This window comes from Capricornis sumatraensis, chromosome 3 (genome assembly GCF_032405125.1).
Source record: "Capricornis sumatraensis isolate serow.1 chromosome 3, serow.2, whole genome shotgun sequence".
Classification (NCBI taxonomy): Eukaryota; Metazoa; Chordata; class Mammalia; order Artiodactyla; family Bovidae; genus Capricornis; species Capricornis sumatraensis.
Window position 1 is genome coordinate 143971766 of NC_091071.1, and position 19271 is coordinate 143991036.

The window sequence follows — 19271 nt, forward strand, 5'->3', positions numbered from 1 at the left end:
ATAAAATAACAAAGGGGGAATGAGGTTTGCTCTTTTGGCTTCCTAAAAGGAGGTAGACTTTAAAACTAGTCTTGAGATAATAAACATGGATGGACATGGGGGAGGATACTGTCACCAAGAACAGTTTAGACACAGCCTCAGGAAGAAGGAAGAAGGTATGTAAGAAACTAACACACAGAAAAGGACAGGTCTGAAGGATGAGATCAGGGTGGGCGATGCCAGATCCGGAAGTGGGCTGGTTATGGGGTAAAATTAGGCTGATAATTTTAGATGTCATAGTTTAGATGCCATTGCCAGAGAGAATGGGTAAGCAGGAGAAATGAATGTAAATGTGTGCCAATTTCTTATGTGAAGAACACCACCAATAACAAAAATGTAGACAAAAGAGAGTCTCCAGATACCAAATAGTCTATACTGAATGTTAAAATTTTAGAAATTTATCTATGCTTGAGGGAAAAAGCAAGTGAGACAAATAAGAGCTTTTTCTTTTTTTTTAAAGTTAATAAAGGAATTAAACTTTAAATACAGACAAATAACTTGTTCTTTCTCAGCATAAGGAAATAATTAAGGGCTACTCCTACTCACATTGTCTTGAAAACCACCACACTATTTCAAAATGTCTGTTTACAAGGCTAACTGCAGTGTGGTCCTCCAACTTGGTTATTATTATAATGCTCCTGTGAACATCACGGTCTACTTAATTAGCTGAACAGGATCATGAATATAAGTAACGGTTAGCAAGAATTTGGGAAAAATGATAACAAATATCAATAAAATTAGGCTTTTTTTTAACAGTTTGACAATACACTTCTATTTCATTTTCAAATTTAAATTGTAATAATGCATATAACTGCATTCAAGTCACATAAATCTCAGAAAGAATCACACAAGTCTTTATTAAACCTGAAAACAAAATCTCCTACAGAGGATTATCTTCATTTGAATCCTGCTGTACAGAATTTGTTTGGTAGATTTTGATATATATACTATGTGTGTAATAAGAAATTTTTATAAATTATTTCTTAAATCACATGGAAAAGTCATACAAAAATCATATGTAAATTTGGGAACTGGATTTTTTTTTGCACTTTGGGTTAGATACACTAAATATATACATATGTGTGCATGTGTGTGTGTGTGTGTGGACTCTCTATATAGACATGGGCCTTTCAGGTTGCCCTAGTGGTAAAGAACCTGTCTGCCATTACAGAAGACGTAAGAGATGTGGGTTTGATTCCTTGGGTTGGGAAGATCTTCTGGAGGAGGGCATGGCAACCCATTCCAGTGTTCTTGCCTAGAGAATCCCATGGACAGAGAAGCCTGGCAGGCTTCAATCTATAGGGTTGCAAAGATTCTGACACAACTGAAGTGACTTATCACATAGCATATATAGACTTATACTATGCAATAATTTCATATTTTGAAAACTTCACAATTCACAATTCTACTTGAGACATTTAGTCCTCTGCAATTTTCTTAAGTATCATCCAATTTGTTTTTTTACAAATACATTTTTCCCCAGGAATTTAATATATCATTAAAAGGAGCATAGTTTTGTTTTGTGATGCAGTATGATAGAGTTTAAATCTGTGGGGTTTTATACCATTGCTGCCACTCATAAGCTTAGAATGCAATTTACCCTTCCTGGCCCTTCATTTCACATCTGTAAAGCTGGTGTAGCAATAATTACCTTAGAAAATTGTTACAGGATAAAACGGTATATAGCATAGATGAAAAATTTTGGAACGTTATCTGCCATAATATAGGCAACAAATCTGTCACTTCAAGGGATAGGATTGTCTTTCATTAATATATTTTTAAATTACAGCATCTATAAAAACATTAAGCTTATCTCCATCTCAATAAATGTATGGTAAAAAAAAAAAGATTTCTTACTTTTATGTATGCAACAGAAAAATAGACACTGTGGAGGAAAATGATTTGGGGAAAGTGTATCAATTTTAAAAACCTTCCAACTGCACATCAGGTTTTAACGACTTTCACCTCTGAGGCAAGATTTCTTGCTTCAGTAATTGAGAATTTAAGTTGATTCTCTTAAGAATTCCTCTTCTGTTTAGGTGGTAGAAAATCATAGTTATTTACTTTTACTGAGAGAAATATGGGAATTCAAAATAATCTAATTTTGCCCTAAGTGATAACTTTCTATGTTTTTAAAATATAGAATATAGTTACAAAACCAATTAGTGTGCATTTATTTAGTAATGAAATGCCAATTTGATGGGCATTCTTAGAAAGCCCTGTATTAATAAAACAAGACAAACAACTCTTTTCATAGCAATGAGCTATGAAAACACACAAGGTTAAGAGACAGAATTTATTCTATCTTCTATTTATTTAGGGTCTTCTATTTATTCAAGAACCTAAATATCCACTGCTATACCAAACCTTCCATTCTTCTTCACCGCTAGTTTATTTACTTCACTTTTCAGGATTCTCTCAGTGACTGCTCCAAACCGGCCATATGAGAGAATTCTGCCTGCCAAACTTTTGTTCATGTTCACATGTACAAAGCTAAAAGTGATCAAGTTGGGTCTTCTGCATCATCCAGCGTAAGTAGAAATTGTTACTATGTTCACTCTGTGTCTATAAGTGACTACTTAATGCTTGAACAAGTCTATTGATAAGACAGCCCATTGTAATCTCAGATAACTTCCATCATTAGAAAGTATTTCCTTACATGCAGCTGTATAGTAGCTTTCTGAAACTGTCATATATTTCTTCTATCTAGATCAACTTCTAGAGGGAAAGAGCTAAAATTTAATTCATTATCAGTGTGAGAAACATGAATGAACGAATATTCCCATTCCTGTCAGTGTTAAGAGGAAGTCAGACTGCTACACTGACAGCAATAGCAGAGAAGGCTGTCTCAGTACAGTTTTGCTCTTAATTGTTCAGACAGGCATGGGTATGTGTATCGGGAGACAGAGGTAGGATTTAAGTTGAGAAAGCTATGGTTTAACATACATTCTCCTGCAATTGATTTCCCTCTGATAGCCTGTATGCTGAAAATGATCATCTTGCATGCCAGAGAACTCAGTGTGGCAATGTAAAAGAAATTATAATATTCATGGATAATTTACATATTCACAATAACTAACATGCACAATATTAAATGCATAGTGTGGGAAGGTCTAAGCTTTATCCTGAAGCTCGTCTTTTCACTGATGCTATAATGAGATCGGTGGCTACCCACTGAATGACCCTTAATTAAAGCATAAATTGTTTGCCGATCTGGCTTTATTTTAGCCAAAATAATCCTATCTCTTGCTAACATTTTCCTGATTCTGTTACGAAGATACATTCTTACTCAGGTATTTTCTGTATCTCCTACTTTGATATACTAGAGTTTATTAATGGACCCCTGGCCCCCAGAGAAACAGATCTATCTTTTCCCAATATGATAAGTTCCTTGGCTCTTGCTATTTGCCCTCTTCAAGTCATGAGGCTGCCTTGACTACATTTATTATATACTCTGATTTTTCATCAACTTTGTATAATAGAAAGTAGAAAATATTAGTCGTTCAGTTGTGTCTGACTCTTTGTGACCCCATCATCTGTCCATGGAATTCTCTAGGCAAGAATACTGGAATGGGTTGCCATTCCCTTCTCCAGGGGATCTTCTAGACCTAGGAACTAAACTCGGGTCTCCTGCATTACAGGCAGATTCTTTACACTCTGAGCTACCAAAGCATACTATAAAAATATAAATCCTCAGCAGAAAACCAAATAGAATTTTCACCTGGATTAAAAACTGAATATCATAAAAACTTTCTAACTCTAATGAAAGTCCCTAAATACATGAACAGAAGAAATGAACATCTCACCTCTGTTTCCAGGAATCTTCTTAAGGCTCTTTTCTTTTTGATGCTCTTCCTTCGAGCATAAACTGCAAATGTTAGGCCCACAATGACCAGGATGAAGAGCCCACCAATGACTCCAGCTGCAATTAGAGGAGTCCTGCCAACCAGAATGGAAAAGAGAATAATAAAAGTAAGAGAGAAAAGACAGAAGAAGAGGGAAGGATGGTTGTGTACCCACATATCACAAGTCTAATCAGTTAGAAGAAACACAAACAAAAACGTATTACCTTTTCTCATGGTAAAAACTGCACTTTTTTTTTGTTTGTTTTTGCTTTGTTTTTTAATAGTAAACCATGCACAGACAACTAATCTTTGGGGACGAGCAGCCACAACATGCCATTTGATGAAACGTAAAATTTGATAACAAAATGAAGAACAAATGCCAAATTTTTGATATAGGATCACTTTAAATTGTTTTACTTTTATCTATAAAGAACAAAAATGCATTTAAATAGTATTGTTGTGACATATGCTACTATTTTCAACATTTTCTCTAAAGCAGGCTTTCTCAACAGTGGCACTATTGACATTCGGGGCTAGATACCTGTTCATTCTGGGGACTGTCTTACGCATTTTAGGATATTTAGCAGCATCCTCATCCTCCATCCACTAGATGCCAGCAACACTCACCCTCTCCCCAGTCATGCTGTTGTCTCCAGACATTGCCAAATGTGTGTCAAAACGATCGCCAATTGAGAACCACTGTTCTAAACCAAGAATGAGTCGTTTGAGGACATATGAACCCCACGCTTCTGAGATACAAAGATACCAACAGAGAAATGCATTGACAAAGTGTTATTTCAAACTCTGTCAAGGGCAATGCTGTTGGGAACAGGGGCAGAAGAAAGATGAATTGGGTCAGACAGGTTTTCAGAGTTACGACTGGAGTAAGCATTATCATCAAAAGCATGACTAAGCATCATATACCCATGAAAGAAGTCTATACATTAAGTATTAAATAAAAATACATAAACAGCATTAAAATAGGAAGACACTGACCAGAGATTTTTATTCTTAAAATGTTTCTCTAATATATTACTTACTAAGACATGCTTTTAAAACTGATCACTTTTTGTTTTCTGCTTACTTGAAAAGTAATGTTTATGGTCTTAACTTCTTGTCCTAGAATAGATTAGTATCTGTATTCTTCCTGTGGTCAGTCTTGAAATACATTAATTTCATATGCCATATGAAACAGTTCAGAGTAAAGCACATATTGACTATGAAGTCATGATAGATATCAAAACTAAAAGAGACTTCTCTGAATGCTCATGTTTTCTATGGTAAAGTGTTTTATGTTTTATATTACTATTTGCAGAAGAACTTATTTTATACAGCTACACTCTTAGAAAAAAAATATTTCTTGTTCCTGTAAGATAAAGTTTTGCTCAAAGATCAGAAATAATGAAAGTGGATGATCCAAAGTAAAATATTTAAATTTTAAAGAGCTGTTGGAAAAAAAATTCTGTCTAACTTCTTCTATAAATTAAGTCATATATCTTAAACATTTTAACTGTTATCTTATTGTCATATAAAACTGCAAAGAAACCTTAAAAAGTGGTTCATCCTAAAGGTTGTTGCCTGGCAGTTCAAAGTCCTTCAGCACATTGAAATGTTGCTATAATTCAACCAGATTTTCCTAAATGGAATTTTCTAAAGATATAAAAATCTATGCTGAGAAAATTACACTACAGTATGGAAACAAACTCATCATTGTAATGCCTTTTGGTATGTGTAAGATCACATTTTTTGGTATTCCAGTTAAATATGCATTTCAGAAAACATTTTAAGTCTTCAATTCAAGGCATATTTTTCAGCTCAAGTGCCTAATACATCTCTGAAAAGTCACTACTATAAAAAGAGTTACACTTTTGTTTCCTTAGCCCAATGTTTTATTGTAAAGGATTTATGCATGATTGAGAATAGTCCCCAGCATTTTGTTAGCTGTAGATTTGAACTAAACTCTAATTTTCCTCTACTTATCCATTTTGCAAAAGAATAAATGGTATGTATTTATGAAAACATTTGTCAATGTCACTATAAATTAAAAGAAAATTCTCTATTTTTTTGTTTGTCTTTCATTTTAAGAGGGATCTTTTCCAACAGAACAAGATTCCCGACTCTACTTTTTCATCTAATTCAAATGGATATCATTTCTACTTAGTCCTGGCAATGAAAATAAAACATTTAAAAACTCAACAGACAGTAATTTCTATTATTTTCTAGTTAGCTTTTACTTTTGTTATTTTCCTTCAGCAGTTCCTTGGTTGATTTGCATTCCTCTAGTTGTTTTCTTCTTTTACCACTTTGCAGGAAAGGGAGTGTTACAAACAATCCAAAGAAGCAAAGAACTAGAGTTTCTGCACCTAAAATTCATACACAAATTCTCGTTGGATGTTTAAAGAGGCCTAATTCTTCTTATTTCAGCAGAAGTTACTCTTGAAAAATTAAAAAAAAAATTAACCACAAGGAGGCAATTAAGTTGAAAAGCAACAATGTTCTATAAGAAAACTTGCTTGTATTTTTAATAAGTGAATATGATAAAAGGTACTGATTTTGATTAAGAAGACTTAATATTAATTTAAAAACTGATGTTAAATGTAACCCTGGCCTGGACTCTAGTTTTGACAAGACAGCTATACAGAAATTTTTTCGGTAACTTGAGAAATTAGAATATGGATTTGATAGTAGATGAAATAGAACATACTGGCATGTAAAGATGTAGACCAGAAATCAAAAAGACTGAGTTAAAACACAGTAGTCACTAAATCAGAAAAAAAATTCTTACACACATATACATATATGTGTGCAAAAAAAAAGATCTGGAAAAATGTACAATAAGACACTAAAATGATAGTTGTTTCTGAATTATATGACTCTAGCATTCTTATTTTTTTTATTTTTACTATTAAACATTTTTCTAATATTCTCCACTGTGTCTTCCCTTTGAAATATAGGTTAATGAAACTTAAGACAAATACAGAAAAAATAAATCTTTGTCTAAAAGCTTAGTTTTACAATAATAGCCTTGTTTTCTTTCTTTTTTCTTTTTGAATGTTTACTTTGCATTTTTTCAATTAAGATTTCATTTTGCTTCTCCTGTCCACTTTTATGATCTAAGTACTTCTGAAGGTATTTTCTATTCATTATAGCTTAATGTGTCTGAGACATTTAATTGCCACTATGTTTCTTACAATTAACATTATATTTTATAAGATCAATCTAATTTGAAAAGTTATACTACTTCACATTTCTTACTCCCCCGCAATTTTGATGATTCCTAGACATTTGTAGGTGTAGGATCGATGCCCTTTTTTCCCCCCTGGAAGTTAATGCTTCACTCTTTATAAGAATCCTTTGGATAAAAGGGATATAGTTACTTAAGTTGCAGTTTTAAATTGTTGTGTATCTCCCCTAGGTCTAGTGCTGACTATTGCCCACTCAGCTATATTCCTGAAGTAGAGTGTGTTCCTCTTACATATGGGTCAGAGTAACCTCTCAGAGGCTAAGATGTGACATTAATGAAATCATAAGGGTCAAAACCAAGAGATCTAGAATACTCTGTAATCCCTTATCTGTAACAGGAGTATTGTTTGTTCTCTGTCTTTTGTCTGTCCATTAAAAACCTTTGGGATACCCTGAAGTATACAAGATATGGCATGTCAAGCGACAAGTGCGAGCTTTTACTAAAGGGATGCTTTCAGATGATATTTTTTATCTTATTCTGTGATTTTAAAATAGTATAATGAAACTGGTATCTTCCATCTACTCATAGAAACTAATATAATAAGGATTCTGAATCACACATGAACGTGACTAATTTATTTAAAAGCATATAACTTGGATTTCACAATTTCTTTTAGAAGTTCAGAGACAACACTATAAATTACTCTATAATCTTGAATGCAATTATCTGTTTAAAAATTGTATATTGAAGAGTAGGGTCTCCCCAGACTATGCTATTCATATAATAAGATGTATTCTTATTAGTCATTAGTATATTTGAACTATGCTATTCCTCACTGGAGAATATAAAATGTGAGTGAATCATGGAACTTGATTTTATAAACATCCAAATACTTTCTTTCACTGATCTGTTTCCTTTCAGATAACAAATCAGAAACAAAATAAAGTGAATATAATTTATGATTAAAATTCATATGATTTTAAAACTATTTGATTACACCAATTTTGTTTCATTTAATGCCAAGGGCAGACTATTCTACAAAATATGTGCAGTGGTATTTTCTTTAAAACTGTAAACTTAGTAAGACTGGTACTTTAATATACTCACTGTGCTGTGCTGTGCTATGTCACTTCAGTGGTGTCCCTATGGACTGTAGCCTGCTAGGCTCCTCTGTCCTCTGGAGTGGTTGTCATTTCCTACTCCAGAGGATCTTCCCAACCCAGGAATCAAATCTGTGTCTCTTAAGTCTCCTGCCTTGGCAGGCAGCTTCTTTCCCACTAGTGAAAAGAATGCTAAATCTATAAGATTCTTTTGTGTTAATTTCACCAAATAAAAGGATTTTAAATTTATAACATAGGCATATTTTTCTTTATTTCTTAAGTATAGAATAATTTTCAATTACAGATAAAGGAATCAATCAGAAGTTCTACTAACATAACACGCTGATGATATAGTTTACAACTCATGGTATTGACTTTATATCAGAGAACTCCACTCTTAGAAGCTCTAAATTAAACAATTTGAAGTCAGATCCTCAGAATCCTTTGGATCAGACTTAGGGCCATAGGGCTTCCCTGGTGTTCTAGTGGCTAAGATTCCACACTCCCAATACAACGGGCCTGGGTAATCCCAGGTCAGGGAACTAGATTCCACATGCTGCAGCGAAGAGCTTGCATGCCAAAACTAAAGATCCCTAAATACCACAGCTCAGCCCCAGCACAGCCAAATAAATAAATATATATATATATATATTTAAAGCTTAGGGCTGCTTTATTTTCTGTCCATGGGTACTAAAGGTGTTAAACTGATTTTTTTTTAATTTACACAGAATTATAAACAAACAAGTCTAACAGGCTAATTAGATCATTTTAACCATTTTTGAATAAAAAAAGTTTAAATGAAAGTGTAAAATAATGCCTCTAGCATTATTACTTTATGTTTACCTTTCAAATCTTCACAATTTTTCCTTATAGTGTTATATCATGCTGGAAAAATGTTTTCACCTCAGACCAATTTGAGTTTTATTAGCTTGGTGAAAAGTAATTATGGTTTCAGGCTGTGAATTTTAAATTATAACTAGGCTCAAACACATCTTATTAATCAAAATGGGAACTATTACAATCAACACATTTTTGACAATAAAAAATAAGTTTGTTTATTCCTGTAGTGTAAAAAATCTGTGCTTCAGGATTCGACAAACTCTTGGAAAGCATTTTCTGACTCCTGCTGGTTGTCGAAGCGTTTTCCCTGCAAAACACCATGGCGATGCTTGAAGAAGTGGTAGTCGGTTGGTGAGAGGTCAGATGAATATGGGGAATGAGGCAAAATTTTGGAGCCCAATTCTTTCAACTTTTCAAATGTTGGTTGTGTGACATGCAGTCAGGTGGTGTTGTGGAGAATAATTGTGCCCTTTCTGTTGACCAACGCCAGCTACAGGTGTTGCTGTTTCAGTGTATCCCATTGACTTACTGATTTACTGAGTGTACCTCTCAGATATAACGATTTTGCTGGGATTCAGAAAGCTGTAGTGGATAAGATGGGGACCACCAAATAGTGACCAAGACCTCCTTTTTTTTTTTTTGGGTGCAAGTTTGGCTTTGGGAAGTCTTTGGAGCTTCTTCTTGGTCTAACCACTGAGCTGGTCATCACTGGTTGTCATACAAAATCCACTTTTCATCACATGTCACAGTCTGATCAAGAAATGGTCTGTTGTTGTTGCATAGCATAAAAGAAGATAACACTTCAAAATGGTTTTTTTTGATTTGCGGTCAGCTCATGAGGCACTCACTTATTGTGCTTTTTCACCTTTCCAATTTGCTTCAAATGCTGAACTATCATAGAATGGTTGACACTGAGTTCTTTAGCAACATCTCCTGTTGAGATGTAAGAGGATCAGCTTCCATGATTGTCTCAACCGGTCGTTGTTAAATACCAATGGCCAGCCACTGTGCTCCTCATCTTCAAAGCACTCATCTCCACAAAATTTGTTGAACCACCACTGCACTGTACATTCACTAGCAGTTCCTGGGCCAAATGAGTTGTTGATGTTGCAAGTTGTCCCTGCTGTTTTACAACCCATTTTGAACTCAAATAAGAAAATCATCCTATCTTGCTTTTTGTCTAACATCATTTCCCTGGTCTAAAATAAATACGAAATAAACAGCTAGTAATCAGTCATTAACAAAAAATATAAAGTCAGAAATGCTCATTAAAATGGTATAACATAACAACATGTTAAATATTTAAGAATGTATTCCAATATCAAACAGCAAAGTTCAACAATGCAAAACCACAATTACTTTTTCACCAAGTTAATAATTATATGTCTGCCTCCACTAGTTGGAAGAGCAGTACCACCATCAAATAACTCAGTTTAAATACGCATAAGTATACATTCTTCACCAAAGACAATGAGAAATAAACACAGCAGGAGCTACCTAGTCTTTCTCAGATTTCTGACATCTGACATATTTGCCTCTGAAAGTGAAAGTGAAGTTGCTCAGTTGTGTCTGACTCTTTGTGATCCCATAGACCCTTACCAGGCTCCTCTATCCATGGGATTTTCCTGGCTATAGTACTGGAGTGGATTGCTATTTTCTTCTCCAGGGGATCTTCCCAACCCAGGGCTCGAACCTGGGTCTCCTGCATTGTAGACAGACACTTTACCGTCTGAGCCACCAGGGATCCTGTTTAATACTATTATGAAATCAAATACTTTTGAAACAGTGCTCAGTTGTGTCAGACTCTTTGTGACCCCATGGACTGTAGCCCTTCAGGTTCCTCTGTCCACGGGATTTTTTAGGCAAAAATATTGGAGGGGGGTGCCATTTTCTACTCCAGGGGATCTTCCCAACCCAGAGATCAAACCCACGACTCCTGCATTGGCAGGTGGATTCTTTACCACTAGTGCCAGCAAACATCTTAAGCACTGGCAAAACATATGTCTCACTTAGGCCAAGACAGTCTCAGTTTGTACCACTGTTAAGTACCAGTAGAACCCCATTCACTCTCAAAAGTACACTTTTGTGAACAATAAATTAAATGTTTGTCCTTTGATATATACTTACCACCGTTTAGAGAATCTAGGACACTTCCAGATAACTCTTTACATAAAAAAGTGAAGTTGCTCAGTCATGTCCAACTCTTTGTGACCCCATGGACTGTAGACTGTAACCAGGCTCCTCCATCCATGGCATTTTTCCATGCAAGAATACTGGAGTGGGTTGCCATTTCCTTTTCCAGGAGATCCTCCCAACCGAGGGATTGAACCCGGGTCTCCAGCATTGTAGGCAGATGCTTTACTGTATGAGCCACCAGGGAAGTTCCTTAACTTCTTACATATATATGTATAAATAAATGAACACATACACATTCATACAAGAGTACCTAAATATTATCAAGTTTCACCTCCTGGGAAGGTAAGTTAGTTACTGCCTGTAATAAACCATGAGAATCCCATAGACAGAAGAGTCTGGCGGGTGTTGGACAGAAGAGTCTATGGTGTTGGAAAGAGCCAGACACACAAGTGACCAAACAACAACAACAAACCTACATATAACACAAAGGGATGTTTCGTACGTTAGAGTCAGAAGTGATGGCTGTCTGTAAGCTTTTATTCTGTTTTAAAAATATGATTATATGACATTGGTTAACATCCTGTATCTTATTTTTCCTCCAAAAATGTTATAGTAACCATCAGACAGAAAGCATGAATCTATCATGGGCCAGAGGTCAAATGTATCCACGGTAATAGACTACATTTCCTAATTTGCTTTTTAAAGGTAGTTGATCAAAAACATCTTGACTCTTTACTGAAAGAAAATTCTTAGAATCAGTTGCCAACTGAGATAAATAATACCATTTCACAAATAGGACCATTTCAATATTATACTAGTTTAAACACAGGAAAGTGAAAGTCGGTCAGTCATGTCCGATTCTTTGCGACCCCATGGACTGTATAGTCCGTGGAACTCTCTAGGCCAGAATACTGGAATGAATAGCCTTTCCCTCCTCCAAGGGATCTTCCCAACCCAGGGATAGAATCCAGGTCTCCCATATTGCAGGCAGATTCTTTACCAGATGAGCCACAAGGGAAGTACAAACACAGGAAAAGTTCTGTCCAAATAAGAGGAACACAAGATTTGACTGCCATTAGGTACTCGTTGGTTTTACGACACTTGTAATGTCACTAACAATTATTTTCTTTTTCAAAGGGAAATAATCTACTATAAATGAAAACATCAAAGACTCTATCTATCTTGTTATAGAACTGTCCCCTTTTATAGAGATATACCAGGGATTTATTTGGTCTTAAATACTGCACTTATGTTCAAATAATTTAAATAGATTGACCATAAGACTTTTCATTCTAATAATACTTGTGTATTTTTAATTAAAATTTTCTTCTTACATATATTGTATACTTTAATAGTAACTATGCAATATAGATAGATCTTATAACCCCCATATTAAAAATAAGAAATAGACTCAAAAAAGGTAAGATACTTAGATAAGGTCAAACATAAATAGTAATGCTAACATTTTACATCTTGTAATCTCAAGTTCCTCAGTTTTTCACCTATATTAAGTTGTCTTTCTTTCTAAAGATGTTTCATTAGAATTACTTTAGAGAACAGAAATAGAATTAATCAGATTTTTCTTCAATACTTATATTTGATAATAGAGAATATAAAATGCACATAAATTTATTTAGGAGTTCTAATAAACTCTGATTTTATATTTAGTTTTTATTTAATTATATATTTGATTTTACATTATCTTAATGTTATGATTCTCATCACACTGGCACTTTCTTTGCATTGCTATGTCCATTATGATTCATGTCTATTAAGTCATTTATGTGCTTATTGACAATTATAAGTGCTTTAGTTCTTCACTTAGCTTCATTTTATTTTCTCAGTGAAAGAACAGTTAACAGGATTTTGAGGGGATTAAAAAACTTGAATTTCCTAAAGGAAAAGCAAAGACAAGCAGAATCTATCACTCTGGTGATAGTCCTTACTGCACTGTTCATCTGTTCAGTCTTCCCCAAAGTGGTTCAGATTTGAAACAAGAGATCTTGAAACACTAGAAAATATTGAAATTCCCCAGAAGACAGTTTAAGGGTTACTGCCTAGGGCAAGGAGAGCCATATTAATGTGTGTGTGTTTTTTTCTTTTTCCCTTCCTGTAAACTCTACTTATCGGACCCATAATTCTACTTCCTCTATAAATATGACACATCTTTTGTTTTTTGAGCAAATGAAAGCGATGTGGATAATACTCTGAGGCATTCATCAGTTGATAGTTATAGCTTTTATTTGATGAGACCTAGAGTATTACAGTATATTACCTAGGGTATTACAGTATCCTTTGATTAGGATTTGAGATTCCTCTATTATATCTTAAATGTGACCAGAAATTTAAGTGCTAAAGCAGATGAGGCAAAATATACTGTCCCTCTCCCTAAGAAAATGAATGTTTTTTTGACTTTTCACATGTTTAAATAAATGTTTTTCCCAGTAAGTTTTCAATATGCTATTACATATTATTCAAAACATAGCATTATAAGTATTTCAGAAAAGATTTTACCATTAAACAAATATGTAAATATCACTTGGATTATGTCTAGAATTAGAACTGAAAAAAATTCTAATAGTTTTTCAGTGATTCCTTCCTTCAATTTACAAGTAATATTTATACCTCTCTCTGAGTTTTTGTTTGTTCCAATTTTAGGAAAGCATACAAACCTGCACATTTGATTTTTGAGGCAACTATTCTCATGATTAAATACACAATCCTAAGAGTACAAATAACCGACCTATGAATTTTACACCTTTGAATTGTTTTCAGCTTTGCTGAAGTATAATTGACAAATATCTATGAATTGTTACAAGTAAAATACTGAAAGAGAATTAGATAAGAAAGAACTTTTAGCAGATTTGTGTAAGAGCTCAGGTAAATTTTCTGTCTATAGAGTTGTGTGTATGTATTGTGTGGTTTATACTTATTATGCAATACAATGAATGTTCATATTAGTAAAACACTTTAAACATCATCTGTATAGGTAGAATAGAATATATACATATGTTTAATGAAATGAACATAATTTTTTAAATATTTAATTGCAAAATACAAGATCCACTAAACACGGCTCTATCCCATTACCTATTCTTCCACAGGAACTAAAGTAGGGAAGAAATAAATCATTATAGGCACGATCCTTTATTCTCACTTATTAACATTTTTCTTCACCTCAAAATCTCCATTCATTCTCATCACTGTAATTTCATACACCTATGCTACTAATGGGCATAGGTAGCTCAGCTACCTATAGCTACCTGTAGCTCAGCTGGGAAAGAATCCACCTGCAATTCAGGAAATCCCCGTTGGATTCCAGGGTCACGAAATTCCCCTGGAGAAGGGATAGGCTACTCACTCCAATATTCTTTCCTGGAGAATTCCCATGGACACAGGACCCTGGAGGGCTACAGTCCATGGGGTTGCAAAGAGTCGGACACGACTGAGCAACTAAGCACAACACAATACACGCTACTAACAGAGATCACAGACTATAGAAAATTGCATTTATCTTTATCAACACATCACGTATTTGTGTCAAGTTTATTGGGCAGTCATATAATACAGATTAAACAACCCCATTTTGAGAGAATTTACAAGTTAATTTACCTAAAACTTTTTTTTCATTTTACATACAATTATGTATATAAAACATCTTTGATTTTTAATATGTTTATAAAGCACCCCTTTACTTGCCTTAGACTAAAAACATTTTTTTTTTTTATGAAATACACAAAGGGAGTAAGAAAATGTCCTTGAAAACAAATCACTCTTTTCATTTAGATGACATATTTTCTACTTATTTTGCCCTTCTGGCAAGCTTTTGTCCCACTGAGGGGACTTGCACACATTAATGAGAAGCTAGATGAAATGACAAGGGAGGAGACTTTAAGAGCAGCTACAGCTACAGGGAAAATGCCAGGATTTTGAACATCCATGTGGGATCACCGAACATTTTTTCAGGATTGAAAAACAAAGCTATATTTGGCATGTGTTTTATATGTGTTATGCTTAGTAACTCAATCATGTCTGACTCTTTGTGACTCTTTGGTTTGTAGCCTGCCAGGCTACTCTTCCATGGAATTTTTCAGGCAAGAATACTGGAGCAGGTTGTCATTTCTTCCTCCAGGGGAACCTGCATCTCCAGTGTCTCCTGCATGGAGGTGGATTATTTGCCTGCTGATGTGTTTTATATGTGTTATGTCAACTAATTCTTCTAACATATTGATTATTTATGTTTGATGAATCTGAGGGAGGTTATAAAACTTGCAGCAGGTCTTAACCACTTAGCATTCTAAGTGGTTAGTCATTTTGAATTTTGTCTTGTTTTACTCTAAAACCTTTCCTGTTTTCATTAAAATATGATTATAAGAGTACATTAGAAAGATTATTCCTCTAATACACTAGATAGATAAGCCAGGAAAAGAAGACTAAATAACTATTTCAATAGTTCTTATTGGTGGCAGTGAGGGACAGAGTAGGGAAGTAGAGAAGATGAAGTAGAGAAGTATTTACAACAGCAGAAATATACATCCAGTGCATAAACCTGATGGTGAAGAGAGACAAAGGAGGAGACAAAGATGGCAAGACTCTGGTGCTTGGGTGAGTGGAAGGTTGATGATTTCCATTATGGGTGTGAGAAACAAAGAGAAAAAACATTTGGATGGAGAAGTGGTGATTCCTTTGGTTCTATGGATTTGAGGTGCTGAACAATATAAATGTATACTGTTATTGTTTCAATATGCCTTCAGATTTCTGTGTCTACTTGTTCCTCTTCTAATGTCAACACTTATACCTATGCTGACTTTATTAATAGCTTCACATTTTTTAATTAAAGAGAACCACATAATGCCATTTTCTTTAAGCATTTCCAATACTTTATTTTTTCTCTGGGAATGCTAAAATAAAGAAAAGGAAGAAAAAGGTTCAAGGGCTTTTGGCATCACCGACTCAATGGACATGAGTTTGGGTGAACTCCAGGAGTTGGTGATGGACAGGGAAGCCTGGCATCCTGCAGTCCATGGGGTCGCAAGGAGTCGGACACGACTGAGTGACTGAACTGAACTCAACTGAACTAACGGGCTTTTGTTTTCATTTCTGTTTTCTTTCCTCCTCCTTTTCCTTTTGTTTCCCTGATAAACTTATTTTGGAGCTTTGTTTCTCCAAAGTTTGGTAAAGTTTGCTTATCAATCTATTTTTGTTGTAATCATTTGAAAACATTCATTTTTAATGTAATACACATCTAAAATAGCTAATATATTTAAAAATGTTATTTGTACTATTATACCAGAGCTGTTCTCCCCATTGGGTAAGACAAGCTGAAACTAAGCACCTTTGGAAGTCTATACAGATCTTTGTTAATTCTGAGTCCTAATGATACCCCCTTTTTAGAGAGTTGAACGTTTGGTATTAAAGAAAGTTTTGTAATTGAAAAAGGTAGCTAAACATAATTATTCTGGAATATGCAACTTCATATTTTTTTTTTATTTTATGAGTTTGTAATTTTCAGTGGAACAACCTTATGTTTTTAGATATAAAGTACTAAGTGCTAATAAATGGCCTCAATTTTATCGCCATCTCTGTGACCCAATTCATTCCATTTTGCTATCATAAGAATATCTCCTCTTAGCACTATGTGTCTCTTTTATACACTCTCAAATTAAACTTATTTAGGTGTTTATAATTAATTTTGTGCTCTCTTAATTACTGAACTAATTCCCATTACATTTTAGGTTTTCCACTAAATCAGTACTTGTCAAGGTCACCAACATTTTCCTTATTGACAAATTAAATAAAATTATACTTAGGCATAATCTATCCCTTTGAGGGCAAATATTCTTTTATTTCTAATCTATAACATTTAGTTCTAATATATCCCATTATCTACTGAATTCTAGTTTAATTTAGCTCATCTAGGAGTTTTAGAGTAGAGGTGCCATGTTAAAGTTTACACATGAGCAATGTGTAAATTTCAAATAACTTTAGGGATGTGTACATATTCAGAGCTTAAAGGTAAAATAACAAAGTTTCTATTTTTAAAAGTACAGATATATATCCTTTAAGTGCTGGAATTATGTCACAGGTGTCCTTATATTTTTGGGAGGCTATTTTGTCTCATGCAAACAAGAATTAAATGAACATTACATGAATAAATAACTAAATGAAAAATTCTATAAACACAGATATTTTTCATCTTAAATCAACCTTTAAAATCACATAAATATTTCAACAATTTTAGAATTTTCTATATATTTTTAAACTTAACAGAAGTGTAATTCTAAAATACTTCTAGTGAAAAGATAATGGGAAAAGTTATTTATTTCGTGTTTCTTGAACTGAAGCTAATATACATGTTTAATATTTGCTTATTACTGAATTTAAGGTAATAAGCAAAATATTTTCTCCTAAAAGCCGTGAAAAGAATCCTTGGATCAGTTGTTATTTTTGTTTCCTTGTAGGAATTTGGTTTATCTCTCACCCTCACCACATGCCTACATACCTGTGAACTAAGTCGCTTCCTTCATGTCTGACTTTTTGCAACTCCATGGACTATAGCCCATCAGGCTCCTCTGTCCAAGGGACTCTCCAGGTAAGAATATTGGAGGAGATTGTCATTTCTTTCTCCAGAGTATCTTCCTGCTTCCTGACCCAGGGATCAAACCCACATCTCTTAAGTCTCCTGCATTGACAGCTGGGTTTTTTACTACTAGCACCACCTGGGAAGCCCCTTCACTCCCACCATACTGTGTCAAATTGACTAACCCAACTGTCATTCCTAAAGTCCCCTGTTCCCTAATAGCTTCTAATTCAGGGATTTTTAAAAAGCTCAACAATTTCCCCAGTCTCTCTATATCCTGATGTTAATTAAAAAAAAAAAAAAAAAAAAAAAAGATTCTGGCCAATGAGAGAAAAGCAAATGTCGGCTAAAAGAATTCTGGAAAAGGACAAGCACAACTGATGAAATCTATCCCTCCTCCTCTGTCCTCAGATGTAATGCTAGAGCTGCAGCAGCCATCTTGCTACCAAAATAGAAAGATAAGAAAATGACATGGATTCTGACCCTGATGTTACTGCTCCATGGAACCAAAGGCAATAGTAGCCCCCACACTTCTAGTCTTCTCTGTATTTTAAAGACTAACACATAAACCTATTTGTTGAAGCCGCTGACATCAGGCTTAACTTCCACTTGTCACCCAAGTAAAATCCTAAGTGTAAAAGGAACGATGTCCAGATTTCCCAAGTTTTCCTTCCTTACATGTGTTGAACTATCAAATACTTTATCTCCAGATAATCACATTTTTAAAAACAAACAACACAGATAACTCTTCCCTTTTCAGGTAACAGTTAATAACCCTGGTGTTTCTATTGAAAGTGAAAGTGAAGTCACTCAGTCGTGTCTGATTCTTTGCGACCCCATGAACTGCAGCCCAACAGGCTCCTCTATCCATGGGATTCTCCAGGCAAGAATATTGGAGTGGGTTGCCATTTCTTTCTCCAGGGGATCTTCCTGACCCATGGGTCGAACCCGGGTCTCCCGCATTGTAGGCAGACGCTTTACAGTCTGAGCCACTCTGCTTAAGTATCAGTCTCTTGGTCATTTAACAGGCTTTACCTGCATCAGCCTTGACTGAGTACTTTTATTGTGGGTTGGGTGGGGAGATGCGCTATACATTTACAAGTGACGCTAAGTTGGAGAAGACTCTTGAGAGCCCCTTGGACTGCAAGGAGATCCAACCAGTCCATTCTAAAGGAGATCAGCCCTGGGCGTTCTTTGGAAGGACTGATGGCTAAAGCTGAAACTCCAGTACTTTGGCCATCTCATGCGAAGAGTTGATTCACTGGAAAAGACTCTGATGCTGGGAGGGATTGGGGGCAGGAGGAAAAGGGGACGAGAGAGGATGAGAGGCATGGATGAAAGAGGATGAATGGCATCACCGACTCTATGGACCTGAGTTTGAGTGAACTCTCGGGAGATAGTGATGGACAGGGAGGCCTGGGGTGCTGTGTTTCATGGGGTCACAAAGAGTTGGACATGACTAAGCGACTGAACTGAACTGAACTGAAGTAGAATCTTACAAAACTTCAAGAGTGTAGTTTCTGAATTGTGGGATTTAAGTATGATGT

At 34.9% G+C, this 19271-nt stretch overlaps 1 protein-coding gene across 1 annotated transcript in view; it reads right to left on the reverse strand.

Annotated features, from left to right (window-relative positions):
• ERBB4 (erb-b2 receptor tyrosine kinase 4) overlaps positions 1-19271 on the reverse strand; it is a 777579-nt gene that overhangs the window by 240674 nt on the left and 517634 nt on the right. The window contains exon 17 of the mRNA XM_068968480.1: positions 3846-3978. Within this exon, the coding sequence (XP_068824581.1) occupies positions 3846-3978 (133 nt within the window). The remainder of the gene's footprint in view (positions 1-3845; positions 3979-19271) is intronic.